This window comes from Vicugna pacos, chromosome 18, assembly GCF_048564905.1.
Source record: "Vicugna pacos chromosome 18, VicPac4, whole genome shotgun sequence".
Classification (NCBI taxonomy): domain Eukaryota; kingdom Metazoa; phylum Chordata; class Mammalia; order Artiodactyla; family Camelidae; genus Vicugna; species Vicugna pacos.
Window position 1 is genome coordinate 20,946,983 of NC_133004.1, and position 24,965 is coordinate 20,971,947.

The following is a 24,965-nucleotide window of genomic DNA, read 5'->3' on the forward strand; positions in this document are numbered from 1 at the left end:
CAGGCTGGAGCACCCCTCTCTGCTTCCTGGTCGGTGCAGAGGAAGTGCGGCCCTTCCAGACTGATCTCTCAGTGTTGTGGTGGGAGTAGCTTCTGTTTAGTCTTGGTTGGAAGGGAGAGCAGTGTGCTTGATGGTTGAAGGGTGCTCTAAGTCATGGGAGGAAAGGAGATGACATTTCTGTGGGAGGACTGGCCACCTTCCTCCCTGAAGATTCCCAACCCAGGCTGGTGGGATATTTTCCCAGAACAACCGGAGTCAATGGGGGAAAACATGCTTTAAGAATTCTCGTGTGCAGCCAACTTTTCTGAGGAGGAGTAGGTTGTGAAGAAAACGTGGGGGAATGCTCTTAGTCATGGAAGGAAGACTCCAGAGGAAGCTGCCATAGAGACCTGCCTTAGAGAAGGAGACAGAGCACTAAGGATGGAGGAACAGGTACAAATGCAGTTTAAGAAAAGTGCTCTAGTCCTAGTGGCCAGCAAGAACAAGCAATGCTCTGTATTCCAGGAAGACATTAACCAGAGTAAAGATACACGGAGTCACGCAGTTAACATCCGGACCCTGGAGTCCAGCATCAAAGAGGCAGACAGTGGTGCAGAAGGAGGGGTGGAATGTGTGTGTGTGTGTGTGTGTGTGGCTCTGCATTTAGAAAGTGTGGGGTTGAGGAAGGGACTGGGGAGGAGGAACCCCTAAGTCTAGAGAAAGGAAGGCTGGGCAAGGAGGGGCATGCTCAGTTTCCATCTAAGGAAATGTCAGGAGGACAGGTGATGCTGTTATAAGATGCAGAAATGTTTATTCCCCAGAATTTTAGGTGAGACTGGGGATAAGGAGTGCCTGGACCACACAGCCCAGGGTTGGAGAGCCTGAAGATGGAGAATTCGGTGTGCACCCATGTGGGGCTGGGTTCCTTGTGGAAGGGAGAAGGAACAGGGCTCTGGGGACAGGACTAGGGTGAGTGGAACTGAGAAAGCCCGGAGGAGCCTGGGCAGAGGCAGAGAAGAATGTGAGGTCCAAGGGCGTAGGAGCTGTGGGGAGGCTCTGAGTGGGACCCGGGACCTGGGATGGGGTTGGAGCCAAGTCACACTCTAGTCCCCAAGAGGCAGGGAGTGACATCCAAACTCTCAGGACAGTTCCAGAGTATGGTTAGATGGAAGGAAGGATGTCCCGGCAGGAAGGTGATGAAATGCCAGTCGGTGAGCTGTATCCTCCACCAGTGTCCCTGAGGCCACCAAGGCCAAGTTCCTCAAAACCATTAGTGTCCCAGAAAACCTTGCCTGCAGACAGCACAACCTGGCCGTTGCTCAATCGGCTCTCAGCGTGGCGTGGCCGCCAGCCCTTCACCTGAGCAGCTCTTTCCCTGTGCAGTCATGACAGGCATGGTGGTGCTCGCTGGTCCTCTGCACAGATGGATAAACAGAACCTCAGGTTGAAAGAAGGAGCTGCTATTTATCTGGTTCCTCTGGAGCATTCTTCTTGCTCTGGGAGCTTACTTGAGTCACCTGGAGGGGATGGAGTGTCTGTTCTGTCCCAGGCAGTGGCCTCTGAGAGCAGGAAACACCCAAAGACCCGGTGCTGTGGCCGGTATCTCAGCGTGCAGGTGATGGGTGGGGCTGTGCTGCAATCAGGCTGCTCAGCCCAGTGGGGTGCAGTGTTGCCACAGCTTCTGAGGTTCATAAAAAGGTAGACATTCAGATTTTCCCCCCATTTTTTAGTGTAGTGAAATATACCTAAGATTTACCATTTTTACCATTTCTCAGTGTGCAGTCCAATGGCATGATGTTCATTCAGTGTTGTGTGACCATTACTACCATACAACTCCAGAAGTCTTTTATCTTCCCAAACTCCTTACCCATTAAACAGTAACTCTGATCCCCCTCCCCCAGCCTCTGGCACCCGCCCTCTACTCTTGCTATGAATTGAACTGCTCTAGGGAATCTCCTACAGGTGGAATCATACAGTATTTGTCCTTTTGTGTCTGGCTTATTTCACTCAGTATAACGTCCTCAAAGTTCATGCATGTTGTAGTGAGTGTGAGTGCTTCACTCCTCTTTATGTCTAAATAATACATAATGGACTACATTTTGTTTATCCATTGATCCATCAATGGACACATGGGTTGTTTCCACTTTCTGGCTCTTGTGACTAATGCTGCTGTGATCAGGGGTGTGCAAATATCTGAGCAGAGAGTCAGACACTTGTACACTCGTGTTCCCAGCAGAATTAATCAAAATTCAGACTTTTTTTAAAATGTGGATTTGCCCAATTGAAAAAACAAACAAGACTGCAGATCTGACCAAACCCACGGGAGGGCTGGATTCCACACCTGGTTTGCAGTGCTCATCTCAGAGCCGAGGAATTGGGGGGCCCCTCTGGCCCAGGGGCTTGCCTGGAGTTCAGTGTGGCTCACCCCCAGGCTTCCCTCCCCAGCTTGGAGAGATCCAGCCTCTCCCTACAGAAAACACAGCTCACCACCTTGGAGGCAGGGCCGGAACCTCAGGAAAATGAAGCACAGAGTAGAGAGCAGGTCCCACCTGCCGTTGTTCTCTGCTGGGTCCCTCCGTCTGCAGGGCTCCCCATCAGAGCCTCTTTCTCCGGGGATCAGAGGAACACTGATGACATTACAGGTCAGAGCACCCTAGGCTTCGACCTCCTACTTTCCCCAAATTCCCACCCTGGGAACCCTTGGGCCCGAAACGCCCTGCCGACCTCTCCCCCATCACAGAGGGAGAGAAGACAAAGACGCTGTCCAGGGTGACCAGATGTCTGGGTTTGCTTGGTTGGTTGTCACCATATCACCTGCCTTGCCCACTAGCACCTGCCTATCCACCTCCTTCCATCTCCATGGCCACTCAGAGAGTCCCTGCCCCAGGCTCACCTGGACACGACCCTGCCTCCCACCTGTCTCCCCTCACCCCTTCCTGCACCTCTGATCCATGTGGCAACCCAACACCACTAGGCAGAGAGCCTCAGCCGCCACCCTGCCCTTCAGCCAAGGCTCCCTTGCCTGGGTGGGCCCGCAATATCCCTGGTGGGTCCCGTCCCGAACACCCTGGCCCCTTACCCAGGAACTCTTACGCCACCCCTTCTCCTAGTGTCCCCAGCTCATCCTCTGGAGCCCGGCTCAGTGTACCCCCCACAGGGAGGCCGGGTGGCAGAGCCCTTAGCCCCTGCACCTCTCCTTTGTCACTCAAATCCTCCAGTTCTACCCACCCAAGCCTTTGAATTTCCTCTTCCTGGGGTTGGAATGGCCTCTGACTGCACCCACAACTCTGCCTGCCTCCTGCAAGTCTCAGTGCAAGGTTTGCACTGCCCCTGGGCTCCGGATTTAAGACGGCAACCCCCTTCTCCATCCCTCACCTCCCGTTCCCCCCTCTTACCCCTCCCATCCCCACCCTCTATCCCAGGGCCCCTTCCGGCTTTGCTTTTCCCAGTAGACTTTATCTTCTTGTCGACGAAATGACGTACTTAGTTATGTTGTTTATTCTGCTTCCTCCAGTGTCCCTGCCATGAGGGCAGGGATTGTTTTCGGTTTGTTCACAGCGGTATCACAGCAGGTGCTCGGTAGGTTGTGTTGCATAATGAATGGAAACCCCGATGAGATATCTGCCCTGACTCTGATGCCCATGTCTGAAATGCTGAGGGTGAGTCACTTCGGACTGAGCATCGGCAGCTCCAGCTCCTGTTGCATGAATTGCCTCTGCAGACTTGTCTGTCATCCCCACCTCCCGGCAAAGTCATCAGTGGCCCTGAGATGGCCAGGCAGGGACACGGGAGGGTGGGTTGCCACGTGGGCAGCCCATCCGTCTTCTGTCCAGGCAAAGAGATGCTCAGCTGTGATGCCCGGCTTGGGTCTGGCGTACGACAGTCAGTCGAATATCTTGTTGAATGAATGTTGAATCATGCGAGGTCTCCACCCCCTGGGAACTGGAGAGACAGTCTGTGGGGCCCTTGCTCAGGACTTGTGCCAGGAAGTCTTCGCTGGCTTTTCAGAACTCCCTTTGGTTCTTCGCAGGCCCTCTTTCTCAGAACCATCTTCCTGGCCACCCTATATTGAGGACAGGAACATCTTGGGGCACATGCCTTCCTCTTGGGTCACCTGGGCAGTGATCCAGCTTGCATGAACAGCAGGAAAAGCTGGAACAGAGAGGAACTGGAGAGGCAGGCGGCTGGAGCAGTCAGTCTCCCACCTCTTCCACGCTTGTTTATTCATTCAACAAATATCCACTGAGACCCAGTGTGCACCAGACACCAATCTAGATCCCCAGGATCCCATGAGGAACCTCCTCACACTGTCCCTCCCCTCGAGGAGTCACAGCACTCAGCACCCACCCTCAGGGTGGCCCTCCAGGGTCCATGCCCTTCTCCCACTCCTTCCCTGACACTCCTCCCCCACCCCAGGCCCCAGGCCTCTGTGCCCATCCTCCTATGATCACTTGCTCACCTGCCTCCCACCCCCGGGGAAGATATGTGCTGCCTGAGGATAGGACCTGTGTCTTATTCACCATCGTGTCCTGGTGCCCAGTGTGGGACCTGGCAGTAGAGCAGGTGCCCAGTAAATGCTTGTCGGGTGAGCTGGGGAGGCCAACCACCTTAGTTTCAGGAAGGGAGTGGGTTGGGGAGCACAAGGGGCCAGGCCAGCCACGGGGTACAGAGGGGAACCCAGGACAGAGAGGTCAGGGAGGTGCCCTCCCCTAGCCAGCTGGCATTTCTGCTTGGCTGACACCAAAAGTGCTTCTCTCATTGGCCACTCTGTTTCCCTGCAGTCTCTCCATCCCCAGGCCTGGGACAGAGAGGAATGCAGCAGCTAGGAGCTTCCAGCTCCAGCACCCCGTCCTTGCCTTGTCTTTGGCTGGAGTGGGGCAGGGACCTCCATGCAGCAGGAGGGCATGTCTAGCTGGTGGTTTAAACCCGAGGGTCTCCTGTCCTCCTAACAGAAGCAGGGCCTAGTTAAATACAGTGACAATACTCCTTGATACTTACAACATCCAGGGCTATCTCTCTCTTGCAGACTCTTAGAATCCCTAACAGCCCCAGGAGGCGGGGAGCACAGGAGTCCACCCCAGGGCAGGCTCTGGGGACACAGAGTGTGTTAGCTAAGCTATGACGGGCGGTCTGCCCATCTAGGACCCACACAGCAGCCCCTCCCAGTGCCCCGACTCACCCACCAGGCACTCACTCCCTCTCTCCTCCAACCTAGGACATCTCCACCGGCCCCCATCCCCATGCCTCTGCAGGGCCAACTCCAGCTTTTCCTTCAGCCTCCTTTTCGAAGTCCTTCTTTCTGGGCAACCCTCATTTTCCCTCCAGCAGTCTTCAGGTGCCTCCCTTGGGCTCCCACCCCCCTAGCACTTCTGACCCTGGGTGGTAATCATCTATCCACTGGGCTTGACTCCCTCAGGGCTCCCTGAATCTAGTCCAGTTGCCTTTCTCCAGAATCGGGTTCACATCCAGGCTCCACCACTCACCAGCTAGGGGCCCTTGGGTAAGTCACTAAGCTCCCCCCGTGGCCTCAGTTTGCTCAGCTGCAGAATGGGAATAAGAATAAGAGAACTTGCGGATTAAATGAGGTGGCGTCTGGCTCACGAAGCTCCCCGCAAATGCTGTTGTCTCCATGCCCCGCCCCAGGCATACCCAGGGCCCAGCGAGGGGTTTGTTTATCACATGGTTGAGAGACAAAGATACACAGTCTGTGTCGGAAGAAGCCTGACCCTCCGGCTTGGGGTGTGGGTGTCTGCAGGATGGGGCCTCCTGGGTCGTGAGGGTAGGCTCTATGGGGGAGCACCTTGCATCTGACACCTCCTACCCGGGCTCCCCCATCAAGCATCGCCCAGGAGCCCTTTGACCCCCAACGGGGAGTCCAGGGGATCCCAGGAGCACAGGGGCTGGGCTGGGGTTGGCACCCTTTCATGGCAGCTGCATCTGTCACAGCCACCTGGGGAACCTGGCTGGCCCCGCCTGGGCTTCCCGGGAGTCCAGGTGAGAGATGAGTCCTCAGGTGACAAGGCCCACAGGAAGATGGCCTAGGGATGGGAGGCCATTGGGGGCCTGATTCACAGCCTTCTGGGAAATGAGTTAACGGGATCCCAGAGTCCCGGGCTGGGCCAAGTCTCCTGCTGATTCATAGGAGCCGTTACCAAGCCTCTGAGCAGCCCCTCACCCGCCCCCATCTCTCCCCAAGGCCCTGGGGCCTCCCCATCAGCCCACCCCCAGCCTTTTGCCACTGCAGACCCAGGCCCCAGGGTCTGAGCACCTTCCCTCCCCACCCGGACCCCCTCCCTTTCAAGCCCTGGAGACCTTTCTCTGCCCTGCTCCCCAGTCAAGGTCAAGGCCAGAGCCTAGACTTGTGGGCCCAGTTCCCTTGTCTGCCCCTCTAGAGGCCAGGTCCTGAGCCCCAGATCCAGGCCCAAGGTAGGGGTCCCAGCTAGAGCCCCCCAGTCCCCTTAACGGCTTATTTCCTCCTGGAAGCCCCACCTCCTCCCTGTGACCCACAGCCCAGGGTGGCAGGGACTGAGCCACTCACTTGGGGGACTGGTCTGACGGCATTCCGCCTCCCAGGATAAAACCTGGTGCGGCCTGCAGAGAACCCTGCGCACTCTTGTTGGCAGCTGCGACCCAATCCGCCATGGTGTTTCCTGGGACTCCAGCCCTGGGGGGGCGCTGCCCCAGGATCTTAACCTCCCTGCTGCTTCTGGTTGCTACAGGTGAGTCCCAAGGACCTGCTGCCCCTCCCTCCTCCCCTCCCTCCAGTCCACCCAGCTGCCTTCCCTCTTGGTCCTGCTTGAATCCAGTGTCCTCCCATCTGTTGTTTTGTCCTCTCTCTCTCACTCCCCTCTCCCTCGCTAGTTATTTGACTGCTCTGAGCCTCAGTTTCCTCCACCGCTGTCAGGAGTACATGAAACTCTCCACGTAGGCGCCAAGGACAGGGCTTAGCACACAGTCAGCACTCAGTGGGCTTCAGCTCGGGTGGTTATTTACCATCTTCATCTCTCCCTCCCTCTCCTGGGCTCTGCACATTTTACTGCTGGGGCAGGAGCATCCCGGCCTCTGGCCTGGGCTTGGGGGTGGTGGGGAGATGGTCCTCATTCTCACCCTCAGTGAGATGCCCCAGGAGCTAGCCCCTCATCCTTCAGGCAGGCTTAATGGAGCCTGGGCACAGGATGAACAGGAAGCTGGTGGGAGGGTAAGGCCTCAGCTTATGGTGAGGGCCTGAGGTTTCTGTCCGCCCTACTCAGGCTTCAGGAAATGCCCCTGCCAGGGCGGCCTGGAGGGGCCCCAGGGAATGAGCCCCTGGAGGAGATCACTAGGCACAGAGGGTGGAGGGGCTCCTCTTCACTGGCCTGACCCTTTCTTTATCTTGCCCTCAGCCACCCTCGCTGCTGCCCAAACAACTGGTAAGTAGGAGCTGCCCTGCGGGGAAGTGGGAGGGAGGCAGCCCGAAGGGTGGGGCAGTGTCTGTGTCTTTGGGGACAGATCAGAAGTGGGTAGTGGGGAAGAGAGGGGTTGATCTGGAGGAAGGCAGGCAGGAAAGGAGGGCCAGAGAATCAGACGTGGAGATGGGCGAGTGGCCCCAGAAGGTAAAAGGAATAGAGAACCGAGTGCCCAGCCAGAGGGGAGGGCATTGGATGTAGGGGCCAGGAAGGAAGCAGGGAAGGAAGGGGGAGGGGCTGGGCAGGAGGACAGGGTGGGAGGGGGTTAGGGGAGGAGTGCAGCACAGGTCTAAGTGCTGGAGGCTGGAAGGGAAGCTGGAAGAGGGAGGACTGTGTCTGAGGGGGTGACAGCCCGGGACCCTTCCCCTCCAGAGCCCCCAGCCTGTGGGAGGCCCCAGCGGCTGAGCCGGATTGTGGGTGGTGAGGACAGCACTGATGCCGAGTGGCCCTGGGTCGTGAGCATCCAGAAGAACGGCACCCACCACTGCGCGGGCTCCCTGCTCACCAGGCACTGGGTGGTCACGGCGGCCCACTGCTTCAAGGGGTACTCACAGCCGGTCCCCTCCACTCCGTTCTCCAGGCTTCCCACCCCAGACCCTGGGCTCCCCACTCAGCCCCAGCTTCCAGACCTCAGTCAGTCCTGAGGCGCCTCCCGAGAAGCCTTGCTTCTGCCAGGAAGCTTCTCTGGCTTTCCAGGGGCCTTCATATGCAGGCTGTTCCCCCAGACATCCTTCCCAGACCCTTCCTAGCCACCCAGTGGTGCCTGGCTGATCCCACCCCTGCCTTCTTCCTTCCAGCAATCTGAACAAACCAGCCCAGTTCTCTGTGTTGCTGGGGGCCTGGCAGCTGGGGAACCCCGGCCTGAGGTCCCAGGAGGTGGGTATCGCCTGGGTGCAGCCCCACCCTGTGTACTCCTGGAAGGAAGGCTCCCGTGCTGACATCGCCCTGGTGCGCCTGGAGCACTCCATCCAGTTCTCTGAACGAGTCCTGCCCATCTGCCTGCCTGATTCCTCCGTCCGCCTCCTTCCGGACACCAACTGCTGGATCGCTGGCTGGGGGAGTATCAATGATGGAGGTGCGGCTTCTTCCTCACCAGGGGTTTGTGGATGGGTGGGGACGGGGTGGTGAACACTCAAGAGACACAGGTGCCATAGCAGCAAAAGAGGCAGAGTCTGACAGAGATAGAAAACAAGATGGGCTGCGATCCAGCAACGTGATGTCACAGGAGCCTAGGTGGGCAATGAGACATAACTTCTAGTTAAAAGATGAGAGATCACTCTAGTTAAGTGAGAGATCATTTCTAGTTAAAAGGTACCTTTGGCTGCGTTCTGAGGCAAAACTGCCAGATCAGCTGAGCTATTAAATGATATAGGGATGGCTGAGAGGAGGTTTTCATGGGGCAGAGCTGAATCCTGTGAATACAATGGGCCTAAGATTCCAAATCAAGAACAGTCACCTCCTGGTGGCATCATAACACAATTGCAGGCAAAATGCCCAGGAGAAAGTGCTGTCTCCACAATCGTAAAGTATAACTGGCAAACCAAGTCTGGAGGCTTGGAAAACATCATCTAGAAACCCAAAGCAGACTGGATAAAGTAAGAGGCAGAACAGCAGTGAGAGCTATATATGCATATGTGTATATATATATATTTGTGCATAGGGAGAGAGAGAGAAAAAATAAAGAGTTACTGAGAAAGGACAAAATGTAAGAAAATGAGACTTCAACCAGATTCCAGAAGAATTAAGAGAAATGACACCAGTTTGGGTGTCTGGGAACCCCAGTGACTCTAAAGTTTCAGCCAGCCTCCCCACAGTCATTCTGAGGGGCTCCTGTGAGAGCTGGAATTATGAACTGGAGAAGGTCTACAGACCAACCTTAGGGTCTACCATGCCCTGAGCGAGCGGCGGATTCCTCAAGTCCCTGTAACATTCAACACTGAGTGGCCAGTGGTTGCCAGGCTGGCTAAAATAGTGCCTGAGATGGGACAGGCCCTGACCCTTAGTTCTAACCATCTTGCAGGCATGAGAGAGCTCGTTAAAGATGCAGAGTTTCAGGCTGCACGTTCATGTTGGGATTCAGTAGGTCCAGAGCAGAGCCTGGAATTTGGGTTTTCTGCAAGCATCATAGGAGAGCCTGATAGAGTTGATCCATTTAACCTTTGAGAAATGCTGCTGAGGGAATGGAGGCAACTGAGGAGGCCACCAGGGGGACAGCCTCCGAAGCTTGACTCTCTCCTTCCTGCTCCCAGTGCCCCTGCCCCACCCTCAGACCCTCCAGAAGCTGAAGGTTCCCATCATCGACTCGGGGGTCTGCAGCCGCCTGTACTGGCGGGGAGCTGGGCAGGGAGCCATCACTGAGGACATGCTGTGTGCCGGCTACCTGGAGGGGGAGCGGGATGCCTGTCTGGTGAGCACCCCACCTCCTTCCCAGCCCTGCCCCACCGAACTCCATCACCACTCACTGGGCCTCATCCCAGAATCAGATGTGACATGGCAGTCCCCCCCTTCCCAGATGCCTCTAGAACCCAGCCTCAGCCTGGCTTCGCCTTTCATACACTTGTTCATACATCGAACATACATGAGTACCCCTGCTATGCCAGACCTCGGGGGCTCCACGGTCCTGGCCGCCAGAGCCAGCTCCAGCTCCGTCGCTGTGGTGGGGCATGGAGGGACAGTGTAGTGGTCAACACCCGGGCTGGGACACTTCACATCTTTCTGAGCCTGGGCTTCCTCATCTGTGAATCATCACGATACTCCCTGCTTCCAGGGCTGTAAGGGACATGGCCTAGCACCCAGTGCTTCTCACCAGAAGTGAGCCTGAGCAGTGTGTCCTTTCCCACCTTCCAGGCCCCGGTGGTGTTAGGATGCCCCAAGGTGGGAGGAAACCCGGCCCCAGCCACCCCCACGAAGGGAACCGTCTGCCACCCGCTGTGGTGCAGCTCCTGGGCTTTGCTTACCCCTTGCCCCACGCTGGTCCCTAACCTTCCCTCTTCTCCGCAGGGCGACTCCGGGGGCCCCCTGATGTGCCAGGTCGAGGGCACCTGGCTGCTAGCGGGCATCATCAGCTGGGGCGAGGGCTGTGCGGAACGCAACCGACCCGGCGTCTATATCAGCCTGGCTGCCCACCGCTCCTGGGTGCAGAGGATCGTGCAAGGGGTGCAGCTCCGCGGGCACTCGCAGGGGAGCGGGCCCGCAGGGCGCCGGGGCCGGACTCTGGGATCCCCGCACCGTTCAGGGGCCGCTGGGAGCCGCCGGGCTTAGGGATCTAGGAAGACCCAGCTGTTTCCTCCGTTGTAAATAAGCCGTCTACCTCCTGGGGGCGACCGCGTGCCGGCACCGGATCGCCTCGCTGGGAGGCCCCGCCCGGCCCGGGGCTCAGGCCCCACCTCCTGGGCCGGGAGTGCCTTTGTGTATATACATGTTAATTATTTTTACAGTTGTTTGTAACCCTGCCCACTTATCTTATTTATTCCTCCAATTTCAATAAATTATTTATTCCTCAGTTTTTGTTTTTCCTTCTCCGGGTAGGGGTCATTGGGAAGCGAAAGTCCAGTTGGGGTTAAAATCGGGGCAAGCAGGGATGAGTCTGATGTTGGTCTGATCAGGGACCCAGATGTCCTGTCCACCTAGGATTCAACATCTGACCCCTGACCTTGGCACTGCCCTTTCATAGCCCTCTGCCACGTGAACGGCGTCGGGGGCTACACGGCCAGTCCCACCCTGCAAACTGCCAGTTGGATTTCCAAAACAGGGCAGGCTAGGAGAAACTCACTCTATGACAGTGGGGTGTTCCCCCTCCCTCTTCTTAGAGCCCAGTCTCTCGGATTTGGGTTGAGGCAGCCCCCAGGCCTCTGCACCCCCAGGAGCTGACTCATAGACTGACTCACGGCTGAGTCTGAATCCTCCCCAGGGAGGGAGGAGCAAAACAATGAGACAGCAGGTTTGTGCACTGGGCTTGAGTCATCGCACCTGCCCCCACAGAGGTGGGGCTGAGAGCGGCATTCCAGGCCCAAAGTGGGCCTTTTAGGGGACCCAGCTAATGCTCCCTTTTCCCACCGCCCATTCTTTTGCAGCCAGGCCTCTGGCCTCCTGGAACAGCCTTGTCCTTTCTCCCAGGGCCCAGGACATCCCACCCCATCTGGGACTCTGTCCCATCCTACCTGGGCTTTCCAGAAACAGCTAAACGTGCAGACAGCTGTACGGTTGGTTTGCTGAGTATGTGCAAGAAAGATTTATTCTCACACAGAGTCAAGAAGACAAGTAGGTCCAACTCAGCAGAAGGACCGAGAAGGTGAGCAGCTGCCTCAGTGTCTCTGACAGGAAACAGTCAGTGAAGCGAGCTTCTGAGAAGGCAGCCCGGGCTGTGGTTAGGTTGGGTTTTGGTGTCCTTTATTGGGAGACTGTTCCAAAATGTTTAGTCATGTTATTTTGATTACCCCCATGGTATTACCAGATCACAGTAAATGCCGTGGGGTTGATGTTATTTAAAAACAAACACTGAAAAAAAAACAACAACAACCCATTAACCTGGCCTCCCGCTCACCAGAGAATCAGCCTGGAGAGTAAGCAGGCAGGTCAGGTGAGGCCCCTCCCCTTTGTGACCTGGTCCCTCCTCTCTGGCCTCAGTCCCCACCCCACCCCCATTTGCTGCCCTCCCCCCTCCCTCCCTCAGTTTCCATGTCTGCTCTCCAGGCTCTCCTCCTGTCCCTGCCCCCTCACTCTTCTGTCTCTGTCCCTGTCTTTCTGGCACCTGGCTCTCTGTGCCTCAGTTTCTCCCATGCCTCTGTCTCTCACCCCCTACCCCATCCGCCTCCAGTGGCATCCTCACAGAAGCCCCTGAGAAGGTGACACCTAGAAACATCTGCGGGAAAGAGTCGCCCCATAAATGCAGGACACTCAGGTGAAAGCGGATTTTCTCCTCCTTCAGGGAGCCACTAAGCGGAGGGCACCTTCACCCCCTCACCCCAGGGGCCCAAGGGACAGGCGGGGCTGTGCGCTGTGGAGCTGGTCCCTGGCAACAGGATTTCCGATGACCCCCCTAATCAGGTGAGGGGTCCGGGAAGTGGAAATGCAGCCCAGCCCCAGCAGATCACACCAGCATCGCAGAGAGCCCCTTTGCCCGTTGGAGCTGGGCCCAGGAGGGCGCCCCAAATCTGGGTGGTGGGGCGGCTGGGGCTCACTGCTTCGGCTCCACCCACACCACTTGCCTCTGGGGGCCACACACGGAGACCCCTGGGCCTGCCTGGCTGTATCCTCAAGAAAGTCCCAGTGGGCAGGTGCTGGCACACCCATCCTGGGCGCCCAGATGTCTCCACTCTTATCTGACCTCCCACATGGAACAGCCTTCTTGCTCCCCAGGGGCCCGGGTGGGGCCATTGGTGACAGATGTCTTCACAATGGGAACTGCCTTAGCCACAGGCTGTGAGGTCTGGCTACTGCTCCTCCACACAGCCCCTCCTCAAATCTTTAGCCCTTGAGAAGACTTCTAGTCCCACGCCAGGGACCTGCCAACTCTTCTCCACTCTGCATCTAGAACAAGTGTGTAAATCACATTTAACCCCATGACCTCCCTTGGTGGCAGACTCCTTTGATTGGCTAAGTCAAAAACCCATTCCAGCACCCCTCCCTTGCTTCCTGCTCCTTGGAGACTAGAAAAGCTAGATATTCCTTCCACTGTCTCCCACAAGATCTCTGTGAAAATAGATGTCTGATGGGTGGTTTCTTGGGAAGACTTTGGATCCTTTTCCCCATAAAAGGGACATATTCAGCTGGCATTATCCTTTCTCACGTTCCTCCTCCTTCTAGTCTTGGATGCAGATGTAATGACTGAACTTTAGCAGCCATCTTATCACCATGAGGCTGCACGTTAGCATGCTAAAATGACAGTGAACAAAGCTTCAGAAGCTGCGGACGTGAGGACATGGTTGAGAAGCACACCCCCCCATCCTAGACAGCCACCTCCATCCTTCTCGTGTGCTTTTAAATCCTGTTGGTCGGATCTTCTTTTACTGAAGCTAAATACATTCATAACCAATATACCTGCCTCAGACCCTCTGTTTTAGAATAGTTTTAGGTTTATAGAAAAATTTGGCAGAAGGGGGAGGTACAGCTTAGTAGTAGAGTGCCTGCTTAGCATGCCTGAGATCCTGGGTTCAATCCCCAGTACTTCCATTTAAAAAAAATACATGAATAAATAAATAAACCTAATTACCTACTCCCCACCCCTGAAAAAGAAAGTTTTATAGAAAAATTTTTTGTTTTTTTTGCAGAACACTTATTTTGTTATTGAAACAGGAGGTGAGATTTCATCAGTACAATCAGATCATACTTAAATTGTGGCAGAGAGCCAGTGAGTAAATAACCGGATGGTGAGGGCAGTGTCTGTCAGACTGTGGGGGCTGTGTTCTTTGGCATCACCATTTGACTTTGACCCAGTGGGCCGGTGGATCTGATTTCCTGTCAGTGGCTCCTGAACAATCCTGCACAGGCAAACCAGGACAAGTAACCATGTTCAGGGACAATTCATATTGAGAGAGGAATAATCACTTTTACAGAACAAGTTCTGTTTTGCTGGTTCTTCCTCATTTTCCCAACCTCTATGTGATGGTTGCCCCAACATCAGTGCTGTGGCTTCTTGCCTCCTCTTTCACCTACTTGTACCCTTTCTCTGGGTGATATCATCTGGTTTCATAGCTTTCTACACCATCCATAGAGGCAACTCCACAGTTCTCTCCCACATGTCCACTCAACATCCCCTTGTAATATCCTATAGACAGCTCAACCTTAACAGGACCCAAAATGAAACCCAATATTCCCCCCCTAAACTTGCTTTCCCAGCAGAACTTCCCGTCTCAACACAAGGCAAGGCAAGAGTCCTTCCTTCCAACTGCTCCATTTCAGAACCTTGGAGAACTGACATCACCAAGTGTTGAAGAGGACACAGAGCACCTGGAACGCTTATATGTTGCTGGCAGGAGTGCAAAATGGCACTGCCCTTGTTGGAAAAACCTGCTGACCATTTTGGGTAACATGTAACATACACACAGCAATCCTACTCCTAAGATTTATCCAAGAGAAGAGAACGTAGTCATACAAAATCTGTATGCAAATATTTATAACAGCTTTATTCAGAATTGGAAAAACTGGAAACAACCCAAATGGTCTTTACCTGGTGAACGGAAAAGCAAACTGTGGCAATAGAATTCTACTCAGCAACAGAAAGGAGCAAACTCCACACTACGGGGTGAATCTCAAGCACATGATGCTGAGGGGAGGAAGCCAAACCCCAAGAGGGTCCATACCATGACTCTATTTATATGATGCTGTGGAAAAGGCAAAGCTGTGGGGACAGAGAACAGATCGGTGGTTGCCAGGGGCTAGGATAGGGGAAGGATTGCCCACAAAGGGGCATGGGGGGGTGGTTCCTATAGTGATGGAACTAGCTTTGTATCTTCACTGCAGTGGTGGTTACATGACTGGATGTATTTATCAAAACTCATAGGACTATACATTAAAAATGGTGAATTTCACAGTGTGTAACTCTACCTCCATAAAACTGACTGAGTTTTTAAAAAACCCAACAACACAGAAGTGTGGAGTCTTCCTTGACACCTCTCTTTCTTTCATTCTGTAAATTCAAGCCATCAGCAAATCCTATGGGTTCTATTCTATCTTCAAAATAGACTTTGTCCTGAGCCACTCTCTTCTTTATTCCAGATTTCTGTAATGGCCTCCTCACTAGTCCCCCTGCTTCTGCTGTTGTGCCCATCAGTCTGTTGTCAGCACAGTAGCCAGAGGGGTGGTCTTAAAACCTAAGTCAGATCCTATCAAACTCTGTGATGGCTCCCTCCTTTACTCAGAGTAAATGACATCGTTTTTCCCGCCACCCACCTCACCTCTCTCCTCTCCATTCACCCTGCTCCAGCCTCGCTGGCTTCCCAACTGTATTTAGGAACACAACAGGCATGCCCCTGCCTCAGAGCATTTGCACTTACAGCTCTCCCTCTTCCTCCACATGACTGCACGACCCTCTCCCTCACTGCTTATAAATCTTTGCTCAGATATCACCATATCCCCATCCTCTTTACAACAGCAAAGTCCCCCCCCCACTCTTGCTTCATTCCTTGTTTTCTCTTTTTCCAGGACATTTGTGACTTTGTAACATACTACATATTTGACTTGTCCGTGGTTTATTGCCCCTCCCATACACACAACGAGAAGGTAAGCCTCTGTCCCTGCATTTGTTATGTTCTGTTATTACTGTCTGTTAAGTTGATTATCTTTCCCAGGAAGTATTCTGAACATATTAAAGGTGAGACCTTTTATCTTACCCATCTTGATATGGTCAGTGTCCAGAAAAAGGGCCTGGCAAACTAGCCAATGTTAGTAAATATCTCAGGAGTTAATGGTAATGAGTGTGATCTGTGTCATTAGTTTGGTGAACAATGTGGACACATTTCTTTTGTTTTTCTCATTATTTGCTCAAGCACGTCCTCTTGAGATTACCTGTTCTGTCCACACCTTATCCAAGAATCCTAGAGGTTGATTCGGTCCATAGGGACCAACACTGTGAGAACCGTTAAGGCCCATTGTTCTTACAGTTCAGTTCCTCTGCTTGGGTCAAGGGCAAGTGGTGATGCCCCTGAACACGGCCCCCATGGTCTCACAGACACCACCCTCCCCACATGCCTGGGTTATGCTCTTACTCACTAGCTCACTGCCAGCCTGCCTGGTGTAAACATGTGAGATGTAAGGTGGTGGGTCTTCAAGGTCACACCTACCTAGTCACCATTACCTTGAGAGGAGTGCCTGAGTGGCTGTGTTCAAAGGAGATGCTGGCCTCGAACCCTTAGCATACTTGTGTTGATGCAGGATATTCAGGGAAATTATTGCCTTGGAGTCTTTGGAGTTAATTTCTGCTAATGGACCTGGTTGGGACTGTCCCAATACATCAGAAACTCTAATAATATCAGACTCACTAAATTCAATGTTCCTTAGCCTACTCCACAAATAACAAGTGAAAGCTTTTTTTGGGTGGCATCATCATGAACTCAAGGATTTATAGTGTCTGTGAGCTGTCATGTCCTCTGGGAAGAAGGGCATCAGGGGGTTGGCTGGTCCTTATAGAGACCTCAATTTCCCTGGGTGGGATGGGGAGAAGAGAGTTGGCCATCCCTTAGCAGTGAGTGGATACCCCAGGTCTCCCAGACACAGTGGGTGACTGGCCGCCTGCAGGATGACAAGCCTTCCATGTGTCAATTAGGGGTGGCCTGACCAGATCCACTGACCACTGGCCTCTAGGAGGGACTGGCCTCAGATGGGCCATGCCACCCCTGGCCTCCTCTAAGCCATCTCCCTGGAAGTTGCAGGACAGGAGCCTGGGAAGAATGCATCTGAGAAGCAGGCTGGATCCTGACCAGCGAGGGCTCCAGGTGACTGCCATCAGTTAGGGACCTGACGATCTCTCCCTGGGGTATCATCCAAGACGCTGACCCTGAGTGGTGTCTGCAGGTGGAGGAGCCATGGGGTCTGGGCAGGCCTCCTGTCATCCTCCGAGGATCTTGCTGGATGGCTGGGACAGGGCCAGGGTCAGCGGTCCAGCCCTGGGTGGCCAGCAAGCCTTCTAGGGAGGCTGGAGGAGAATCAAGGAGGAATCCTAGAAGCCTCTTCAATCTGAGATGGCTTCTCCAGCCAGAAAAGAGAATTGAGATTCACACTGATCTTGCATCCTGGTCTAAAAGAGGGAGGGGAGTGACTGTATGACCAAAGAGTGACCCTGCCTCCCTGTTCTGTCTTGTTCTAGGGCCCCCAGGGATGAGCTGCCTCCAGGTCAGGACCAGCCCTGGACGTCCCAGCAAAGGGTCCATGTGCCTAGGAGTGAGAGTGAGAGGAGGGGACACATCTTTTGGCGAGGCTGGGCCCCATTTCCACCTCCAGTCCCTCCACACTGTGCAGCCGCTCCAAGAATGCCAGGAAGATTGTGGGGACCAAGGTGCCCAGGAAGGACCGGTCAGCTGAGGTGGGCTCAAGGGGCACGTGGTGGGGATGCCTCACCCTCCCCAGCTGGGTGCCCGGGGCGCTACTGCCTCCTCTGGGGACTGGGGTGGCTGGAGGGCGGCCACGGGGCTCCTCCCCTCACTCCCAGCCCCTGCGGCCCCAGCACCTCTGGCCTGTTCTCTCCTAGGTCTTTATTTACTCATTTGGTGGTTTGTGAACAGCTGCGCTTTGTTAAACAGGACGGCAAGGTCAGGGAGAGTGAAGGGGCGTCTCCACCCCGCGGCCTGAGACGCAGCTCGGGACGGAAGGCCCCAGGCCTGGGCAGGTAGGAAGCTGCCCGGGTGCGCTGACTCCTGCTGTTGCGGGTCCTTGTGTTCCTGCCACGGCTGCTGCTTCTGCCGTGGTCCTTGTGGCTGCTGACTCGTTGCTGTGTTGTGGTTCTCACCACTGCTGCTCCGGTGGTTGCCGTCCCCACCAAGGACTCTGGGAGGTGGCTGTCCCCGCGGCCCTGGGGCTGCTGTGGTGCCGCTGGGGCTGTTGCAGCCGCACGTGAGACCGTGCCTCAGACCTGCTGTGCGTCTGCTGGGCCATGTGCCGGGGTTCCTGCGGAAGGCCCCCCACCCTGCTGCTCCCCAGCTGGTCTCGGAGGGTCTCCTGGAGAGGGGAGGGCGACGCTGCCGAACAGGGGGACACACACGCTGGTGGCAGACATACCAGGGAAGTCTGGACCACGAGAACACCCCTGGCGGGGATCCACTGGATCATCAGCCCCTCCTAGGACTTCAATCTTGTACTGTACTGTGTTGAAGCAGGTGGGCCAGCCCCTTCCTTTGCAATCCCGCCTCCGCCTCCATGTCTGCTTGGAGGGCCCTTGTTCCCCCTCCTACCATGAGCAGCGGTGGTCCAGTGGGGATGTGGCCCTGGTGCAGCTGGACTCCCCGGGCAGCCCTTCACTCCCCATGTCCCCCTCACTGAGGGGACCCTGTGGTAGATCACAAGCTGGGGTCCACCCAGGGGAGACTTAATCAGGATGGGTCCTCACCTGCCCCTCCCCCTGGCCCAGGGCAGGTATGACACTTCACTGCAGGGTCTGCTAAGGATGGTTCTCTACCATTTCTTATGGATTCACTTACCTGCATGGCTCACCTTGGAGGCTGGGAGCACTCTGGTCCAAGAACCATGCTCTCCCCACTGAGGGACCCCATGGCCAAGGTGACCAGCCAGGTGGGACTTTGGGGCCTTGAGCTGGTGTCCAGGATTCTTTCCGTGGTAGAGCCAATTAAGGTGATGCTGAGAAGCTGAGAGATTAGCAGGGGCTCCTTGGTTCCCAGGTGGGAACCTTCCTGCCTTGGGCTTGAAGATGCTCCCTGAACCCCTGCTCCTGACTCTGGAAGCAGGAGGAACTGTGTGGGCAGGGGAGCAGGAGGTCATAGTGGGTGTCCTCCAGGGGGTGGTCGTGCCCATCCTGGTCTGGGAGATGTGCCAGCAGATGACCACCTGGGACAGCCAGCGTCCCAAAGACGTGTCTCATCCGGGATGATACATTCAGCGCCTCTTTGTGTGGGCAAGGAAGCCTCCTGCCAGGTGACAGCCACTCTTACCACCCTCCAGGTTCACTGTGTCCTGGGTCTGTCCCCTTCCCACACACTGGGGTCCAGAGGGCCATCCTCCTTGCCCAGGACCTGTGGCCTCAGCAGAGGGTGCACATGCCCATGGGCCCCAGAAGGCCTGGTGCCCGGGTTTACCCCTCTCCCTTCTCAGAGGGACTGACGGGAAGGCTGGACCCTTCCATCTATAGTACTCGGATGCAGGTCAAGATTATAAGCTGGAAACTAGATTTGCTGAGCTTTACTGGCCTGGTGTCTACACCCACGTGCAACCTCCACAGACTGGGCTGGGAGATCTGGGCTGAGTGTCACTCAAGCACCTTTGGCACCACCTGGCGACCCCACTGGAGCCATTGGCCTTCCTCTTATTGGGGTCCCTGTGGACCCTGAGTGGTGGAGTCTAGATTCACCCTTCTGGTGGGATTTGAATTTCAGGAAGCTTGAAGATAACACACTAAAATGGATCTCAAACGCAGGATTTGAAGGTGACATTTCCAGAGCACTTGAAAGACCCCAGACTCACAAATAAGAATGGACTGTGCCACCTACCATGCTTGTGCTGTCATCTGCACTACAGCCGCTGAGCTGGCGCCACTGTCTGCTCCTCCTCCCCCTCCTCCCCTCCTCCTCCTCCTCTTCGCACTCTCCCCTAAATCCTCCTCTTATCCTACCTGACCCTGGTCTAAGCAGTGACGCTGGGGGGTCAGTGTTGTCACTCTTCCAATCAACACTGTCCCATTTCAGACCTTTGATGTTGCTGCACCAGGACGCAGGGGACATGGCCCCTGTCACAGCCGCCAGCCCCAAGAAGCCGCCAGCAACCTGAAAGGGGTGAAGTGTCTTCAGGACTGAAACCCCTTTCCCTCTTAGCAAGCCAGGGGCAAAGAACTCATTATGCAACAGAACTGGCCCTCTGGCATCAGGGAGCAGCTGCCAAGGTGGGATGGGACGTCCCTAGCCCAGCCCAGTGGCTTCTCCCTGATGCAGGAAGGAAAAAAAATTTGCAAATCACCTGCAAACACATCATCCACACAGGTCTCACGTGTGTCCTCTGAATACATTTGCTTTTATTGTTGACACAGGAAAGGGAAAATCTGAAAACATCTATAATTTTTTTTATTAAAGTTTAGTTGATTTACAATGTTGTGTTAGATGCTAGTGTATAGCATATATATATAACTGAATCACTATGCTATACACTAGCATCTAACACAACATTGATATATATATTCTTTTTCGTTATAAGTTATTACAAGGTATTGAATGTGGCTCCCTATGCTGTACAGTAGGACCTTGTTGTTTATTCTGTATATAGGAGTTAGTATCTGCTAATCTCAAACCCCTAATTTATCCCTCCCCCTCCCCCCTTGGTAACCATAAGTTTGTTTTCTACGTCTGTCAGTCTGTTTCTGTTTCATAAAGTTGATTTCTATCATAATTTTTAGATTCCACATATAAGTAATATATGATAATTGTGTTTCTCTTTGACTTACTTCACTTAGTATGATAAGCTCAAGGTCCATCCATGTTGTTGCAAATAGCACTATTTCATCCTTATTTATGACTGAGTAGTTTTCCATTGTGTATACATACCACCACTTCTTTATCCAATGACCTAATGCGTCGACTTTATGTTGTTTCCATCTCTTGGCCATTGCAAATAGTGCTGCTATGAACACTGGAGTGCATGTATCTTTTTGAATTAGAGTTTTGTCCTGATACATGCCAGGAGTGGGATTGCTGGATCAGACAGTACCTCTATTTGTAGTTATTAATGGAACCTCCATACTGTCCTCCATAGTGGCTGCACAAAATTACATTCCCCCCAATAATGTCGGAGGGTTCCCTTTTCTTCACACCCCCTTCAGCATTTACTGTTTGTGAATTTTTAAATGATGGCCATTCTGACCAAAGTGAGGTGATTCCTCATTGTAGTTTGATTTGCATTTTTTGCTAAATTGCGATACTGAGCATCTTCTTCTGTGTCTATTGGCTGTTTGTCTGTCTTATATGGAGAAATGTCTATTTAATACTTCTGCCCAATTTTTGATTGTCTTTGTTGGTTGGTTTTTTGTTATTTAGCTAAATGAACTGTTTGTGCATTCTGGAAATCAACTTCTAGACAGTCACTTGGTTAGCAAATATTTTTTCCCAGTCCATAGGTTGTCTTTTCATTTTATTTATGGTTTCTTTTGTTGTGCGAAAGCTTGTAAGTTTGACTAAGTCCTGTTTGTTTATTTTTGCTTTTGTTTCTATTGCCTTGGGAGGCTGACCCAGGATAACATTGCTAGGATTTATGTCAGGGAATGTCTTGCCCGTGTTCTCTTCTAGAAGATTTAGGGTATCCTGTCTCCTATTTATTAAGTCTTTAAGCCATTTGGAGTGTATTTTTGTGTCTGGTGTGAGGGAGTGTTCTACATTCACTGATGAACACACAGTTGTCCAGCTTGCCCAACACCACCTTCCAAACAGACTGGCTTTTCTCTATTTACATTCTTTCCTCCTTTGTCGCAGATTAATTTACTATGGGTGTGTGGGTTTATTTCTGGGCTCTCGATTCGGATCCACTGATCCTTATGTCTGTTTTTGCAAAGACCCATAATTTGGAAGTAGTGAATTTCAAGATGTCGGGGATGACGGTAATTGATATGACGAGGCCACAGGCGCTGTTAAAGTGGTGTCCGAGGTCCCTTTCACACCAAAGGAATATGAAATTACCAGCAGAAAACAATGAAATATCAGTGCTTTTTCCTTCATGCAAGTTCATGGGTTCCTGGATTTTTCACACAGATTCCAGGTTAAGAACCCATAAGTGGCTCTCAACCAGTGCTCACAGTTCCAATAAAAGTAGAAAAGAGGAAAGTGCCAGCCAGAGAGATGAGGATTGGTGGGGCGATCTCTGCTTGGTGTGGGATTGCCCTTCTCCCCTTGTCCCCGCCTGGTCAGCTCTCAGCCAGCCGTTGGGACTTAGCTCTGATGTTGCCTCCTCCAGGGAGGCTTCCCTGAAGCACACCCACCACCCTGCCTCAGGGCAGGTGACTATGAACAAATCCCTGTCTGCCCCTCTCAACACGAATGTCACAACCAACCGCCACTGCCTGCTTCTGCATCCTTTCCCCATGATATGCCTCCATCTGAACACCTCGCCCATTCTTCAGTCCTCTAGTCTCCAGAACACCTGTTATGGGCCAGGTCTTGGCAAATGTATTGTGAGGGACTGAATGAGTGAGTGAAAGAATGAATGAATGAGTGGTTTCCTCAAGGCCCTTTGCACACTCACAGAATCCTGGAATTGAGCATGGCTTCAGAGGCCATCTGGATGGGCTGCAGGCAGGAAGTGGTGAATGGGATATCCTTGGAGCCCCAAAATCTCATAGATTATGGGATAGACCCTGGGTCTACACATACAAGCCCTTCATCCTGGGCAGAATCACTGAGACATCAGACCCACCACCTGCCTCATCCTGCAGCTCTGCTCAGTGAGCTCCACCCCAGAGGCCTCACCCTCCACAAGCTCAGAAGGCTCTGTTCATATCCCAGACTCAAGGACCATGCCTGGAGGTACTGTTTCATCAGAAGATTCATTTATTGGTTGTTTTGATTGAGAGTTGCAACTCAGATACCCAGGGCCTGGTGCCCACCACCAGCCAGATGGCCTTGGCAGGATCACTTTTACCCCAGCCCTCGGGTCCAGGAGCACTTATTTTTCAGAAGAGGCTGGATTTTGTTGAAGAATGTTCCCCCTTCCTACAGGAGGGCCCCACTGGAAGGCAATGGCTGTGAGGCCAAAGACACGTTACTGCCCGAAGACTCCAGGGAGCACCTGCCTTTTCCCTGCGGGGGTGGCTAAGGAGTCCCAACCAGCAACACTTCCACGTGAGGCCAGGCGCTCCCGGCTGGTATACACGGCCCAGTGCTGGATGAATATCCTGTACCTTCCGAAGACTCTTGTAATGTGCTCACCTGGCTGCAGGAGGGGTTCCTGGGAATGTCCACATTTGATTCCATATTTTTCCCTCCAGGAGGAGGAGCCAGGCCTCACCTGGCTGCTAGGAGGAAGGGGGAGCTTTGAATGCCTGGGATCAGGGTGACTCACCACTCCCAGGTCCCCTAGACCTGGGCACCAGCCAGGAGGTCAGCCCTGTGCCTGCAGCATAAGTCCCTGAGCACATGACTTTGGGTTCCTGAGGCAGGCTCATCGGTCCCCATCCCCTGCTCTTCTCTTTCAGGCTTAGTGATTTGGGCTCTCTCCCGAGCCTCTCCAGGCCTCATTTCCTCTCCAGGCCTCATTTCCTCATCTACAAAGTGGTTTCGGGTGTTGGAGGAGTCACTGAGATCTTGGAGCAGAAGAGCTATGCAAGGTGCCTAGTCACCATGACCCTCAGGAGGTGCGAGCTGCTGTCATTGCTCAGAGCAGGGAGCTGTCACCGAGCCAAGCTTGGGCTTTTGGAGCCCCAGTCACTCCCACTGGACCAGGTGGCAGGCCTGAGAAGCAGGGGACTCCCACACTCATGTGGGGGAGCTCCACTCACTCCACCCTTCTGGGCTGACCTGCCTGTGACCTTCCCCCACCTTGATATCTATCCCACAGCCATGCCTCATCACCTGACCCCACCCACATTCTGCTCCTTTGCTGCTGCTGCTCTGCCCATTCCCTTTCCCAGGTCACCAGGATCGTGTAAGTGTAGAGCAAAGATCTACCACACAATTGACCAAGGCACCCCCAAGAATGTTAGGGGATCGTCCATGGACTTGCTCTCTCTACACATTTGTGTTCAATCAGTGGCCCACTTTGACCCCTGCTTCCTCTTCTCTTTGACTCTAACCAAAGCAGAACTTCTCCCTGCTTTTTCCGTGAGGCATTCTCAAAGTGAGAAACCAGTTTTGGTCGAGTTGAATTTGGGATGAAAAGAGAAGCATCATCTCAGGAAGCAGAGGCCAGAATTGCAGGTGAAGGGAGAAAGAAGTGGATCTGGAGTGCAGGAGAGGAAGAGGCAGAGGAAAAAGGACAAAGGAAAAAAGATGCCTGGTGTCCACAGGACTCTGAGGACTCAAGTAGCCTCAAAGAGTCATCAGGAACCCAGTGAGGATGTTGGAGGAAGAGGCTCTGAGCCCCCTGCCCAGTCCCAAAACTCTGTCATGAGTTGGGACATGGTGATGTGGCTCCATTGGCCTTTTCTACCCACCTCTTGATTAGTCCCACAGGACCTATAAACATCCGAATCCCAGTTAATTATTCATTGCCTCTGGAGATAAAGAAATTCAGGCCTCCTCCACGACCATACAACTCTAGGTGGAGGGATGAACCAGGTGGGAGAGAGAGATAAAAGACACACAGTGGCCTGTTGGTGATCTCTGTTTAAAATTGGATGCACCCCCACCAGACAGATGGGACAGTCCTGTCATTAGAGTTGGTCTGTAACAAGGGCTGGAATCAGACCCCAGGTCCCGGATGGAGGGAGGTGAGGGTGACCACTAGGGAGTGGAGATGGACTGGGTTGGGGGGGACCCAGCCAGACTTACTATCTGCCCAGCAGGTGATGCTCCACAGGAGGGTGAGGGTCAGCCACAGCAGCATGGTTTCTAGCTGGGGAATCAAGAGCTCCTGGAAAGAAGAGGACAGGCCATCTGCCTCTCAGAGGGGAGCCTCGCCTGACCTCAAGGTGTCCTATCTGTGGCCAGGGGCACCACCTTACCTGACCTGGAGGGACTTGTGGCCTGGTCCCGGCACTGGGGATTCTTGTGGTGCCTGGTCCCCCTCCCATCTGGCCCTTTATACCCTCCCAGGCCCTGTGGGCCCCTGTCCAGAAGGAAGGAGCAGAGGGGCTACTGGGGAGACAGGGAGGGGCTGGACAGTGGAGGCTCTTCCTGGGGGAGTGCCCTGAGCCACGCTGGGGGGGCTCCCGGATGTGCTGGGCTTATTGCTTGGCCCCGCGCC

At 54.0% G+C, this 24,965-nt stretch overlaps 1 protein-coding gene and 2 long non-coding RNA genes across 8 annotated transcripts; 2 read left to right on the plus strand and 1 right to left on the minus strand.

Annotated features, from left to right (window-relative positions):
* The first annotated feature begins 2,594 nt into the window (after window positions 1-2,594).
* On the plus strand, window positions 2,595-10,926 carry PRSS22 (serine protease 22). Of its 2 annotated transcripts, none has more exons than XM_072942490.1 (6): window positions 2,595-2,621; window positions 6,553-6,698; window positions 7,362-7,388; window positions 8,222-8,499; window positions 9,674-9,831; window positions 10,425-10,926. In XM_072942490.1, exons 1-6 carry the CDS (start codon window positions 2,610-2,612, stop codon window positions 10,683-10,685), a joined length of 882 nt encoding a protein of 293 aa, XP_072798591.1. In that variant the 5' UTR covers window positions 2,595-2,609; the 3' UTR covers window positions 10,686-10,926. The 2 variants fall into 2 exon arrangements, with proteins under 2 accessions (XP_072798591.1, XP_031542794.2); XM_031686934.2 differs by lacking the exon at window positions 2,595-2,621 and adding an exon at window positions 7,797-7,968 and having other exon boundaries at window positions 6,558-6,698.
* LOC140687053 (uncharacterized) lies at window positions 3,472-12,737 on the minus strand. Its single transcript, XR_012061097.1, has 3 exons — window positions 12,632-12,737; window positions 11,585-11,921; window positions 3,472-4,131 (listed from the first exon to the last, which is right to left on the minus strand). It is a non-coding gene; the product is annotated as an uncharacterized lncRNA (long non-coding RNA).
* On the plus strand, window positions 12,090-17,740 carry LOC140687052 (uncharacterized). Of its 5 annotated transcripts, none has more exons than XR_012061093.1 (7): window positions 12,090-12,324; window positions 13,694-13,773; window positions 14,262-14,448; window positions 15,567-15,644; window positions 16,787-16,855; window positions 17,227-17,442; window positions 17,660-17,740. It is a non-coding gene; the product is annotated as an uncharacterized lncRNA (long non-coding RNA). The 5 variants fall into 5 exon arrangements; XR_012061092.1 differs by having other exon boundaries at window positions 17,608-17,736; XR_012061094.1 differs by having other exon boundaries at window positions 14,265-14,448; window positions 17,608-17,736.
* The last annotated feature ends 7,225 nt before the right edge of the window (window positions 17,741-24,965 follow it).